This window comes from Anser cygnoides, chromosome 1 (genome assembly GCF_040182565.1).
Source record: "Anser cygnoides isolate HZ-2024a breed goose chromosome 1, Taihu_goose_T2T_genome, whole genome shotgun sequence".
Taxonomy (NCBI): domain Eukaryota; kingdom Metazoa; phylum Chordata; class Aves; order Anseriformes; family Anatidae; genus Anser; species Anser cygnoides.
Genome location: NC_089873.1, coordinates 108649075 through 108664094, shown reverse-complemented (window position 1 = coordinate 108664094; position 15020 = coordinate 108649075). Strand labels below are relative to the sequence as shown.

The window sequence follows — 15020 nt, the reverse complement described above, 5'->3', positions numbered from 1 at the left end:
TTATTTTTTCTTTGCTTGATTTCTTCTGTATTTGCTTCAGACAACGGGAATACCTCATAAACTGAATGTTCATGGTTATTGTTGCATACCTTACAGTCTCCTCTGCAAAGGTTAAGAACATGATAGTAATTAGAGACTCTAGATTTATTATTTGCTGCTTGCAATAGATCTCTTGAAAAAGATACACGATTTAGTGCATTCACAGAGTTCTACCCATAGCATTGACAAAAGACGTTCATCAGACTTGGGAAGCTGAACAAAGAAAAAGCTTGAGAAAGTTTTGATTATATCTCTGGAAAATAACTGCTCTAAACAGCTAGTTAATATTAATACGTCCATCGATTTACTAGCAAGAGGCTTAATACATGCCTGCACCACTGCCTGGTTGGATCTCTTGATTAATATTACATATGAGGAATCTCACTCCCATGTTATCTTCCTGCACAGCCACATTTGAATCAGGTAGCAAAACTGCAACCCTGGAGACTGCTGATACAATTTGAATTTTATAAACAAGCTAGAGAGCCCAGCAAGGAAATATCTAGGAAATTGATTCCTGAAACTTCATTCCTATCATAAAAACAAATGCACACACACTAGTATAAAGTGTTGACTTGATTTAGTGCATGATAAACCTGAGTCTTTATACATGTTAAAACAGTATTGCTACTTCACACTCAAAAAAAGGATTTAAGATTCGTCTTCTGAGAGAACTGGCATCACTGCCTTTATAGACAATATAATTTTTATTTTAAGAAGTAGAGGTGTTCTATACAGGCAAGAAGCTAGGAGGGAGGAATGAAGGGATACAGAAAATGTATAAATGTTTTAGACTACATCTTTTATTGATGACTTCCACTTTATGAAGCTGTGGTTGGTATACTTCATAATGCCTCTGATGAGCAGGCACAGATAGCGGCATACATAGACACACAGTATTCCCTTCCTATGTGTATCAATAGGTTTAAACAAAGAGCTCCCATATATGTATGAAACTGTATCTTAGAAAACTGTATTAGGTTTATGTGGCAGGGTTTTGGTAGTGGGGGTCTGAAGGGGTGGCCTCTGTGAGAAGAGTCCAGCAGCTGCCCCATGTTAGATAAGGGCCAGTTTCAGCCAGCTCCAAAGGGACCTGCCACTGCCCAGAGCTGAGCCAATAAGTGATGTTGTTTGCACCTCTGTGAGAGCAGATTTAAGAAAGGGGATAAAAACCGCTACACAACAGCAGCTGGGAGAGTGAGAAGTGGGAAACAGCCCTGGAGAAACAGGGTGAATGCAGGGTGGAGATGGTTTGAGTTTCTCACTGCTCTAGCTTGTTAGTAATAGGTAATAGATTCTATTAATCTCCCTATGCTGAGTTTGTTTTACCCATGACAATAATGGTGGAGCGATCTCCCTGTCCTTGTCTCAGCCCTTGAACCCTTTTCATTATATTTTCTCTCCCTTTCCTTTTCCTTTGAGGGAAAGGTTGTGGTGGAGCTCAGCTGCCCAGCTGTGTAAAACCATCACAAAACAAAACAAAACAAAACATATATTAAACTACTTACTAAACTGAAAGAAAAATTAGCTAGGTGTGCTTCAGGCACTGTAAATGTGAAAATAATGGAAACATTTAGGCAATCTCCACGCCACAGTCTCATTATAGACTCACTCTAGCCTGCTTGGTTTGAAGATGCAAGCCTTTTGAGGGCCTAAATTAACCTCAGTGTTTTTAATTTTGGCATTTGGAATATAGCTAAGAGGGATAAAACAGGAGAGGTCAGTTACATTTTCCATCCTCTCCTCTGCCTGATAACAGATAAGAAAAGGAATAATACTACACACTTTTCTCATTTATCAACAAAAGTTATATTGAACATAGCTGCGTAAACCTTCCTTTTATATAAGATTATATTTAAAAAGACATCTAGAAAACAGAAATAGTATGTGGTCAAAATACACTATAATTATAAAAGGGTACTATGTAGTGTTTCTTAAAGTATTTTTCCCTTGACTTCTACAAAATCATCAGAAACTACTGAAATGCCAATGAAATATTTTTCATAATCTCATTCTACCCTCGTTGATCATATAGGTATAACAGCTATACGCTAGAAAACCTCAAATTAATACATAACAGAATTCCTCTCGATTTTTTTAACCAATTCTGAGTGAAGAATTTTTTTCTTTCTAGGAATAGAAAATTCTAGACATTAAAATGTCTCTTTCTATGGCATACATGCAGAAGAGAGAAAATTTGTTGAAGAAATGTCACCTGATTATACATCACAGAATGGCAGAACCATTTAAGTTAATTACTTAAGAATTTAATCAATTAAGGAGTGGAAGTGAGCAACCAAAGAATAAGCAAAATGAAGACAAAAACTGTCCTCAGAACATAAGCCCTATTCTTATAAAGCATGGATTTATCTTTAATTAAAGCTAACTTTGCTTCATTTAGCCTGAACATTTTTTTTCTGATAAGGTAAATGAACACTACTGCCATCACCCTGGAGAAATAATGATGAAGAAATACAGGTTTAGTTCTGTCTGAGAAAGTAAGAAAATGTGAAAAAGGTTGTAAAGGATTGAATTTTCTTGACTGCTATTAAATCCACTGCTAATTATTATGTTATTTTGGAAATTTTTGTCAGGGTGCCCATAGCAGTAACAATGTGGTATTTCATATTTCAAAATGTTTACAACATATACACATCAATACACATGGCTAATTGCATAACAAAACAAAGCAAACAATGCAAAACGATGTAAATTAATAGTAGGGAAAATTACTAAAAATATTTTTAAAGATTTCATAGAATCACAGAATCATAGAACCACAGAATGGTTTGGGTTGAGCCTTAAAGATAATCTAATTCCAAGCCCCCTGCTATGGGAAGGGACACCTTCCACTACATCAGGTTGCCCAAAGCCCCATCTAGCCAGGCCTTGAACACTTCCAGGGATGGGGCATCCACAGCTTCTCTGGGCAACATGTTCCAGTGCCTACACACCTTCTGAGTAAAGAATTTCTTCCTTGTATATAATCTAATCTGCCTTCTTTTACTTTAGAACTATCTAAACTTCTCCTATCCCTATATTCCCTGACAGAGAGTCCCTCTCCAGCTTTCCTGCCCCCCTTTAGGTACTGGAAGTCTGCTACAAAGTCTCCCTGGGGCCTTCTCTTCTCCAGGCTGAACATCCCCAGCTCTCTTAGCCTGTCTTCACAGGAGAGGTACTCCAGACCTTTGATCAAATTTGTGGTCCTCCTCTGGGCTCACTCCAACAGGTCCATGTCCTTCTTAAGTTGAGGGCCCCAGAGCTGAATGCAGCACTGCAGGTGGGGGAGCAGGGTAGCTGTATTCCAAACACCAGGTGAAAGGTATCATAGATCAGCTAATGTAAGGTAGAAACCCTGACTACAGTAGTAAAAGCAAAACATCTCTCTACAAATGTCTCACACAGTATTTTCGTACAGCCACAGTGATTACTACTGTGCAAATGTAGGTTTCTCAGTCTTGTTCAGAGGACTAAAGCCAAATAAATTAGTACCAAAAATCTTAGGGTAATTTCTAGGCATTAATACAGATGAGATCTCTTTGGTAATAATGGGTAACAATACAGAGAAAAAGAACCATAGGAGGTCCTCTATTCTCATAACAGAATGAGATTACCAAATCATGATCAGTAAGAAATCTTCTGTGAACAGGGCTTTCTTTACTCCTCTAAGATGTGTTACACAGAACAGATAAAAGCAGTAAAGAAGATGAAAAACTAGGGAGAGTAGGGTGGGAGCATATAGATTTCGATATGTATGTTAATGCTCCAGAAAAACTGTCAAAATAAGAATTTGATATGAGGACGAAATAGCTTTTTAAACGCTAATATTGGAAACAAACTAACAAAATTTTTTAACAAAAATATCTAAGTCACAGAAATAAACATATGCAGGTGTTAGATGGCACAGTGATGGGCATGTCCATTCAAGAAGTGCAGAGTACTAAGAAATTTAAATGCTGAATTCTGTAATATTACTGTTATCATTATTGCTTTATGGTTACATTACTGATATTATGAGTTTCAACCCTACCAGAGACCTGTTGTAGTACAAACAATAGTCATTGACTCAAGAAGCTTGAATTGTAAATTATCATTAGAGATAACAGGTAGGTGAGACAAACAAGCTAATGAAGTGGAGAAGAATTATGTAATTTAATAGGTCATTTTAACACAAACTGGCTGTTTGTGTACTATTTAGCTATAATAATTAGCCATCTGCCTTGCCATTTTCATTCTGCAGTTTTTTGAATACATTTAAGGGGAAGAAAAGTATAACAACTTGTTGGCTATATATATTGTCTGGGAGTTTAACCTGTGTGAAAGAGACAAAGTTAAAAACAAAGCTCTTTGTAGGAGAAAATAGAGCAACTCTTCTCCACAATTTCAGAGTGAGGTGAACTTTGTAAAGGAAATCTTACACTAAAATCACACTGAGCTTCAGAGATTACAAATGAGGTAAAAGGCTTATTTTCTCATACAATGCCTTGAAGTCAAACTAACAGTACACAGATTATTATAATCTACTTGGAATATATCCAATAGTAAAGCACATGGGAAAAAAGAATTCTAAATATACGCACTCATTGATGTACTCTAAATTAGCTATAACCACTCAGGAAAGAGACTTGGGAGACACCACTGACAGTTCTATGGAAATGTCAGTTCAATACTTGGGAGAGCCAGAGAGGTAAAGAGAATATAAGACAAGGCATGGAGATCAAAGCAGAAGCAGGACTGTGCTGCTAAACAGCCTGCTTCCCCCACAATGTGAATACTGCATGTCAGTCCTGTCTTGCCATTTCACAGATAATGGATTATGAATAGAAAGGTACAGAAATGCATGGATCAGAGATTCATAATGGTTTCCATAGTAGGAAAAATTAATTAAACCGGAAATTTTCAGCTTAGAAAAGATATGAACTAGTGACGTATAAAACCATGCTTGATGTAAAGCACATTTTGAACTATTCTTCACTTAAAAATGAGAATTATGAGCCAAAGAAATGAACCTGCATCAGACCTGAACATCAGAAATACTTTTTCATGCAAGGAAGAAATTATTTAAGGAATTTAGGAGTTTAGGATGTTGTGGAAGCAAAAAGGATATACAGATTCAAAAAGGATTAAACAAACTCATGGTATTTATTAATTAACTTCAACCTTCTGGGGAGTCCCCAAACCAGTGGCTGTTGGAAGATGGAAGAATACATACAGGAAAAGCTCTTAGTCTGGTATTACTCCCTTTCACTGTTCCTTGCATTAAAAAAAATAACCTTGCTATAAGCAAAACTAAGTAAATTTCAGCCATACTTCAAATTATTTTAATTACGTGCAAAATTATTCTTGTCTGAAACTTCCCCAAACTCATATCAAAACTAGCAAGTCTATTCCTTTTTTTTTTTTTTGAAATACAATTGAATAAAATGGTTTTCCACAAAAATCTTCACTTTGCTATATATCTTTAGGCTAAAGTGAAACTTAAAATTTGTTTATTTTCATTCCTTTGAAAAGCAACTTAACACTTAATCACCACAAAACATCAAGTACCCCAGTGGCTAGGCAGCCCATCTAGATTTTATGGAGGACTGGAGACAGTACAGTCTAGAAGAGCTATGAAGAGTTTCCCAAATAGGACACTGTAAAGCACGCAGGCACAGCTAATCTGTTCACTTTAACACCATGGCTTCAACCTCAGGCTCCACATCAAAATAACGTTACCCAATCCATCAGCTTCTAGTAAAAGACATCAGATTAGCGTCTCCTGTTGGAACTGTTTCACTCTGTATAAATTACTATTTGTTTTAGCTGGGATGTAAAATTTAATTTTCTATGGTCCTAAGTACATGCTTTAGCTGTTCAAATATAAGTGGTCCTTCTATCTACTAAAAGCTACAGTTAATTATTTATACAATATAGAAGCACTCTAACAATGCACTCTAATAGTGATACTATATTTAAAAAAAAAACAAAAACAGGGCATATTACTTCATTTGTAGGCTTCTCCTAAATGAGCTATGGCCTTGATCCTGCAGAATGGTTCTGAGGGAGAGTTTCTATATTCTCACAAATGCTATAAGAATCATAGCATGCTCACATAAGCTATAGCTACACAAAAGTTCAAAGAAACCATCAGCATTCTCTGTAAAGGACAGAATCATGAACAGATTGGGTGGTAGGGCATAGAAAGAAAAGTACATTTTCATATTATTACTTTTTTTGCCTCTAAAACTGTCATTTCTTGAGATCAGATTTATTTTTCTGGCTGAATCATGCACTTAAAAAATCAAAAATATAAAAACAAATATGAAATATGAGATATGAACATATCTGCATGGCATTCTTCTAAAAAAAAAAAGCGCTGCCTGGAAGTCCAAATAATTATTTTTATTTTTTTTTTCCTCCCTTTCAATAGTTTTCCCTTTTTCTACCCTTGGTTTTCTTGCAAGCAGCCAACTTTTAAAGGCAAAAGCAGATTGAATTAACAATTTAACACTCCATTGTATTCTATCTAAATAGTGCAATAGCAAAGGCTGAAGATAGCCTTTTCAAAATTAGATTCAGGTATAAAGGTTAAAGTAGCCAACAGCAAGGAAAAAGCTGTAAAATAATACAGAAAGTTGTTTGCTGCATCAGTAGACACCTTGCAGGAATACTGCACTGAAAACTGGGAATTCTAATTTCACTTCCCTACTGTTTGCATTTAAAAAAGAAGGGGGGTATATTCTATGCAGTACTTACCAAAAACTTGAAGGAATGTCTGTCTTCTATCATTTCCTGCTTTGTTTTTAGCATTACATATGTAAGGACCTGCATCAATATTTTTTATATCTCTTATTGTTAGTTCTGTATTGCTTCCTCTCAACATATATTTTTCATTTTCTTCAATAACTTTGCCGTTCCTAAAAATCAATCAAACAAACAAACAAAAAGATGTATAAAACAACTAGTAGGTTCCAAAGTTTGAAGCAATGTGCTATGGTGCTATGGAAGCATCAATCAGGTTAAAATAATCTTTGTTGCAAGAAAGTGCTATTATGCTATCTTCAAAAATGCATTAACTCATGTGGCATAAATTGGCAGTATGTACAGAAGGGAGCTAATTTCAGCACTATGAAAATTGTTCTGCTGGATTACAAAGTTGGTGGTTGTTTTTTTTTGTTGTTTGTTTTTATAAGAATGTGCACATTCTAGACATAAGCAATGCATTCTGGTCTACATTTTGATGTTCAAGATCCCAGGTTCACAATTCTATTGTCAGGTTCTAAAATATATGTGTATTAAATATACTATATCTTTATACTTAAATTTTCATGATCAACTTAATGGTAGAAAAAAATGCTTGTGAATAGAATCATAATATATGGCTTGCACTCAAGGAAGCATAGAAAAAAATCAGTTAGACAAATACATACTTGTTTGTGAGAAACATTTTGGAATATACTATTGCAGTTCATACTCGTAACAATGTACCAATCTATAAAAAATATTTTATATTGCTTACACATAGAGCCTATTGGCATATAAAGAACTCTTCCAAGTTATTTCCTCTCAGATGTTGTTAGCTACCCACAAATTAGTAAGCAGATGTATCTCCAGACATTGTAATGAATTCTGACCAGATGGTAGAGAAATAATAAAACCTGTGAATAATTCTGAGGGCTGATCAAGGCCTGACCAGTCCATCTGATGAGTACCTTGGCATACACATAGTTATCACAACAGCTGCTTCTTAAAGGAAGCAATCCTACCTTTTTTTTTTTTTTTTTGGATTTCTTCTCATTCTGCCTTGTTTGCTTTAGTCTTCTTTTGACCTTTTTTTCTGTAGAATCATTAACAGCCTGTTCTCAAAAGCACCTACATAAAGTCTGCCTGATTTTCATAAGCATTGACAAACCTGCTGGCAATGCCAAGTTCTTGAAAAATTGTTTGTGAAATGAAACCAATGTATATGTCTAGTTTTGGAACAATTTTATTTCAAGATTTGAGTAATAATGATGTTTGCTTTCTTTCTACTCACAGAATGCCAATAGCTATATGTATTTCATATTTTCTAAAATAATACCTTCCCTAAAGTCAAAACACTACTGCCTTCCCCCCACCCCTCCTTTGGAAATATTAATCTCTGTTAATAGGATTCCCTGACATTTATTTAGCTTGCATTTTAGTAACGTTTTTGTAAGTAACTCTGTTCCACTTAGCAGTCCATTTCAATACATTATGGTGATTCTTATTCATCTCCTTTTCAAAGTAAATCACAGAAAATGCTTAGCAGAACAGAAAAGGTCTAATTTTCCACATAGGTGTTTTCAAAAAAATTCCAGTGACTTCTGTAGGAGACAAAAGTCGATATTCAAGGTCAAACATAGTTTCCTAGTGCCTTTTCTCTTAAAAACCACCTGTATCTGTGACCATCTCTGAACAGAAATGAGATTATGAGGATTACCCGGGACTATCTGAACAGGAAAGATTCAGATTGATGCCGATATGGGCAAACAAGAAAACATGAATAGCACATTGAATGAGGATTATTTGTTTTGTCAGATAGTTCTAAGCCCTGTCAGTAAAGATAAGGGGAACAGATCCAGCTAAAATTTACTACTGTAAATTACCTCCACAAATGTAAATAATTACTGTGTAATTATTAGTAAGACTATTCACGTGAGTAAAGATCATCAGTTCAGGATTTGTAAATTTGGATCTTTATATTTCAGTTCTGGCTAATTTAATTGCTTCAGTGTATTGTTTCTCTGAAGGTTATGCTATACAGTAATGTAAGATCAGTTAAGTGGTGAAAGATTTAGATTCTCTTAGTTCATGAAATATTAACAAAGTACATTTCCTTATTAAATAGAGTGAAAATTAAATTTTGATGACCTTTCTTCTTACTAGGTATCTCAAATTCACTACCTAGTATGTGAACTAAAGCATTTTTGAGGAGCATTGACACATTAGCTCAGATACCTCCATTCTAAGCTTATGGAATCTTAAACTTTGTCAATACCTGGAAACAAAAAGGGACAACACAAATGGTTAAGCTCTACCACATTAGATACTGTTTTAAGAGATTTAAAAATTTGAAACTACAGTTCTGACCAGCATCCTGCTTACAGTCAATGCAGAGGGATATATAAGCCATGTCAATTGTACTGGCATTTGATTTTCAAGCCACTTTTCATGTTTGAGCTGAATTTGACCTTCTGTTAAGTCAGTTCATTGGAAACCAGACAGAAAGCAAGAGGAAAGAGAATAATAAGATTTTCTTTTTTAATTGACTAAAATACCAGTGGATTGTAAGGAAGGTAGGACTACACAATCCAAATTACGCATGCCTTGTTAAAGAAACTTCACTAGAGCTAATGAGAGATTTCTAGATGTCAGGGCATATTTTAAAAAGCAATGAAGATACAAGAACATTCAATTGTGTATAATGTTGAATGTTCATATGTAATGTTGTTGGTCCTTAATTTTGATGAACCATCTGAACAGATATGGAGGTATTTACTACATATTATAATGAAAATCCGCCAATAGAATGGAGTAGAACTTATCCCACCCTTTTTTATCAATCAGAACTTTTCCTCAGCTCTCCAGTATATTCTCTGAAGGGTTTTAAAAGGGAAAGATATAAATATTTGTTATTCACTGTATTTAGTCCATTTTGTGGTTAGGCCTACCTAACAACAGGAACATCCACGTGTTTATTTCATCTTGTTCTCTATTAATATATAATATATATAATACATAATATAATATGTTCGCATCTCTCTGTACTTTTGTCCTTAGCGTAGCTATGTATTCATACAACATCTTTGCATTAAGTCACATCATGCAACCTCATGCCCATTTTACAAATGGATAACCTGAGACGTGTTAAATAAAATGTCTGAACTTGCAAAAAAAAAAAAAGTACAGTTGGGAATAAAGCAGAACATTATTCCCACAACTTGCTGTAACCAAAAGTTGTAAGTCTTCCCAACATTTAATCAAAATCAAGATTTAATTCCATTTGCTTATTAAAAAAACCAACAATGCACTTTCATAAAGCTGATATTAATATCAACTTACATCCAACATCAAAAATTACACTAAACAGCATGAAATTGGGAATACGATACCTTAGCTGTTAATTCTAAGAAACGGATTCAAGTGGGTTCTCAATGGATGAAATGTATACTAGTTACTGTTTGATAAATCAGTTTAAACAGTTAAAATAGCAATGTTTTCTAGTTTTTTATTTAAAAAAAAAAAAAAAGATTATGTTGATCTAGTTTCCCTTTGCTCAGTCTAATTTCCGAAGAAAAAGAATCTGAAATAATCTAGAAAACTAAGGTCTTTATCTTGAAAGATCTGCAAGGTAGGTCCAAGGGCAAGGAGAATATTCCAACAGATTCTGAATGCTACTAACTGGCTAACAAAATATCAGTGAAACAGGACCTGAACAGTTCGGGACAGAGATTTCAGAAATTTTACATACAAATTTACTACTGCAATACTGGCTCAAGTTTGCCTCCTCCAAAATAAAATATCTGAGCTCTTTCCATCTTTTTACCCCTCTTTGCATATCTATAACAATTTTCTGTTACAAACATCAGGGGGCTTTTCTTCCTATCATTTTATGATCTCTCACAGTCAGCAAATAAAAAAGCAAGAATATTTTCTACCTGCCAAGAATTTATAACCTAATCAGAGAAAATATAAATAATAGTAATAATAATAGTAATAATAATAATAATAATAACAATAACAACAGGGAAAAGACGCACATAAGCCATTGCTGCTTGTATTGGCTTCTGAAATAGGTACAGAACAAAAGTTTCTCATTTAAGATCCAGTACAGAGTACACTAGTCGGTGAAGTTTTTGTAAAATCTGTATGAAAGATAATTAATGAATGGTGTAAAACAGTTGATTTCCTCAGTGACAGGCAAGCCAAAGGAAAATTAAAAAGGTAGTCTCTGATCAGCAGAGACAAGTGTCTCTCCAAGACACCTAGTTAGCCTGTATACATAGTGTAATATTTATAAAGTATTGAAAAAGCAAATCTGTAAACAGAGATATCCATGAACTGTTGAAATTTCTATTTTCTTTTATAACGACATGAAATGTCAATGTTGGCTTGTCTTACAAGGCCACATTAAGGAATTACCTGTGCTCTATTTTTTTACATCTATTATTGAAGTTGTAAAAAAAAAAAAAAGTAAAGCATTGTAAATTGTAAAAAAGAGAACAACTTAGTTCCACGTTTGTCTTATGACGTGTTAGGATGAAGGTGTCAGTCAAAGGAATATTTAAAATTAATAACACTGTTCAAAGATTCCAAAGGAAATTAATAAGTGATGTCCATTTTGAAAATGCAGTGACATTTTAATTTCACCTGAAATAATATATGCGAATGCAAATTATTTGGATCTAAAATAGAAATGTGCACTGATGTGAGGAGTCAGATATTTTATATAAATATTTATTTTTATATATATATATTTTAAATTAAAAGAATAAAAAGTGCATGGATATTTATGTTTTTACAACTGTTATATGGTAAATGTTCCCAATGTTCATTTCATTGACATCATCAAAAACACATGAACTTTAAACTTATTTTTAAAAGCAGTTCCATATTTCAAAACATATTAGATTTTAAAAATTGCAATAGAATTTCTATGAGTTCATTCACTTATTAATGTTGAATCTAGCTTTAGAAGTTAAGAGTAGAAATAGACAGTAAGTGCTTTTAAAATTCAGTAAAGTAATTAAGGTTGCCCAGCTTACTTAATGGAGTGTGACAGAAAATCATAACACCATAAAACAATGTGCTCTTGTGTGCAGATCTCTACTGAACTTACCTATACCAACTTATTTCTGGTGGAGGCGATCCAGTGGCTCTGCAGAACAAAGTTACTGCCTCTCCTCGATCCGCAGTGGCATTAAAGGATTTCTGTGGCAGAGTAATTGCAGGGGGAACTGAAAAATAAAACATTATGTCCTAGTAATGGAAAATAGAAGATTCTGTATGATTCTGGAGAAATTTAAAGCATAGGCTCCTTTGCTAATTTTGGAATTTATAGTTACTCTTATGGATCAAGTTACAATATGAATCAATTCTCAGTATTTCTGTTTTTCTTAAACACAAAAAGATTTTTTTTTATTTTATCAGGACATTTATAACTTTTTTTGTACAATAATAAACTCAAAAGTCTTGTTCAGTGGTTGTTTAATTTTCTTACAGACAATTTTAAAGTGACTGAAGTCATACTTAGGACGCATAAAATACAGTAGAGTTATGACTGGTGCTAATTTAAGTATCTCAAATAAAATCTCCCTAGTCTCTTTCTTTCATTCAACTCTGTAGTGGACATACAGCTGATTTACTGATGTCAGACAGTGCTTTTAAAACTGATGTCAATATATAGCAGTATCAATTAAACATATTTAATTCTTTGTATTGAACACCTGCAAAGTTCTTGAGCAGGAGTATCACCAGCTTAAAAAAGTGACACGATAAAACCCAATAGATAGTATCTGTTTTCAGAAATCACAACCTGTTTTGGTAATTGTGTTCCAAGAACCACGTATTTTGTCTGTTCTTGATAGGACAGTCATTAATAAAATTAAAACTGTTTGGAGAGAACCTCTGCCCAAGAGAAAAATAGCAATAATATTTAAAGCAGATCGACTCACATATCTCTGTTAAATATCTCTATTATTAAATATCTCTACTTAATATATCTGTTTATATGGTAATTTTAAGACACTTATCCTAAATCTGTTTCCATTAACTGTCAAGCAAAAAAAAAAAGAGCAGATTGAAGGAAAATATATGGAAAAGAAAGAATGTCAGGGGAAGTAAGAGGAAGAAGATTCACAAAATATAGCTCTCAAGAATTATATAACATGTAATATAAAATATATAACTATATAATATAAAATAAAGCTAACAAGAACGCCTTATCATCAGAGTGGCTCAGAGCTATCCTTTTAGATTTAACTTTCAGTAAAGAACAGAAGGCAACCCCAATGAATTGCTTATGGCTTACCATTTCACTTTCATACGTTTTTCTCACAAACTGTTGAGAATTAACTTCTGTTGTGTTAAACAGTACAAAATATTTAGCTTTAATATTCTCAGAAGCCCTTCCAGCTTCTGAACATCTAATATACAAAATTATTAAAAAGAGTGTACCAGATTCATCAACAATTAATAAGTAAATGTTCTGTACTTTTGACTCTTTTTCATGGTGTGATGAAATTTAAGCGTTTCACAGATCAATTATCTCCTATCTGAAATTGCATGGGCCACTACTCAGCAAATAAAAACCCTTCTGTTGTGCTATAGTGACTTAGTCATCTTACATTTTTAAGTATCACTTCGACAACATTTCATACGTTTTAGCTGGTTTGCAGTGCATTCTAATATCTAGACCTGAAAATAGAGTTAGTGACATGAATCAATTCTTTGCCACCAGTAGCAGGTTCTTCACTACTCACAACTAAGAACTACAGGACCATGACTCAATTCAGCCCATTATTTAAGTGTTTCAACCTTCTCAGAGACACTATGATGACAATTAAATGAAATATTATTTTTCTTATAGCTCCTTCTGGGAAGTGAGATATGTTTATCTTGTTTCTGTATTTTTATGTACATAGGATCGAACTAAAAAAATGAACCTAAAAGAGGAAAAGACAAATGGGTCTCGATATAATAAGTAACATACTAGCAAGTGTCTCACATATCTAACTTAAAGCAAAATGTTAAAGTCCAGTCACATTTAAGTTCAATTCATTGATAGTTTTTTTTCCTTTTTTTTTTTTTTGATCAAAGAGTACTATGATTTTTGTTTCTTTCTTTTTAATCTAAAAGCAATTATTTCTATTAATCTAAAAGCCATCTGGGGCCAGGTTTATTACATTCAGTTTTACCTAGGAAAAGCTATATATTTGTATAAATTAAGCAGAAAAATAGCTCTTAATTGGTATCACTCTAACTGAGCAACAATGTTAGAACCTCTCAGCTGGAAACCTCCTCACAACACTATGGACTGAAGTCTAGATGTAAGTGAATGTTGGCATTCTTGTCTCGAGCAGTTACAAACACAAGCAAAAACAGATTTGTGGATATAATCCAGCAATAAAAGATGTGAAGTGGGACTGGAGTTTGAAAACCAATGTTTTAGGTTTAACACAGGTTCTCTTTCTGCTCAATGGTATATATCACATAGAAATGAAAAGTGTTCAAAATGTAGCTTCATATACACATACATAAATATCAACAGAAGAAAATCTCATGCAGAATTTAAAATACTATTTTACTGTTTTACTTATTTTACTGTTAGAACTGTTGGAATATACTCAGAGGTCAAGGCAACGCAGAACCCAATGCACAGAGATGAAAGCAAGTTACTGAGGGGACTTCACAATGCATGGGGTACGTACTGTGATATTTTATCACAATACACAGGATAATACCCATTTGCTTGTCACTTTTTGCACACTGCCTATAACAACCTAAAGAGTTCTGATTCAAATACCGCTGCTTGACTACATGGATTAAATGATATGTGTGCCAGAAGCTGCTTCTTCTCATGAAATTAACTGATAATTTAATTTACATAATGACTTCTGTAAACTGAGGTTTGCAGAGGCTTGAGGTTGTCAAGGACAAAGCATTTAGAACTCAGAAGCTAATAGCACAACGGAATTAGTTTCACTAAAACTCTGTTATTGAACAGAACATGTAGATTAAAAAAATGCCCTTTATGAACTGTGTCCTGTGTTCATATTTACTTTTCAACAGGCCAACTGTGAATTTAAGAGAGAGGTTGAACTAAATACTTTGTTTTGTCTTCATCCTTTCATACGCCTTAGGAGATGTTTATGATAAACTAATAAAAAGTTTAATGCCACTTATAAATCATATTTTAGTCTTCATAAAAAATAAAATGTTAAAAATCTAGAAGTAATACTGCTTATCTAAATAAAAAC

The 15020-nt window shown here is 33.7% G+C and overlaps 1 protein-coding gene across 4 annotated transcripts in view; it reads right to left on the bottom strand.

The window, feature by feature from the left end:
- Positions 1–15020, bottom strand: part of NCAM2 (neural cell adhesion molecule 2) — a 284484-nt gene that overhangs the window by 108076 nt on the left and 161388 nt on the right. For all 4 annotated transcript variants that reach the window (XM_048045803.2, XM_048045802.2, XM_013182720.3 and 1 more), the window contains exons 6-7: positions 11882–11999; positions 6778–6938 (exon numbers count right to left, since the gene is read on the bottom strand). In XM_048045803.2, the coding sequence (XP_047901760.2) occupies positions 6778–6938; positions 11882–11999 (279 nt within the window). The remainder of the gene's footprint in view (positions 1–6777; positions 6939–11881; positions 12000–15020) is intronic.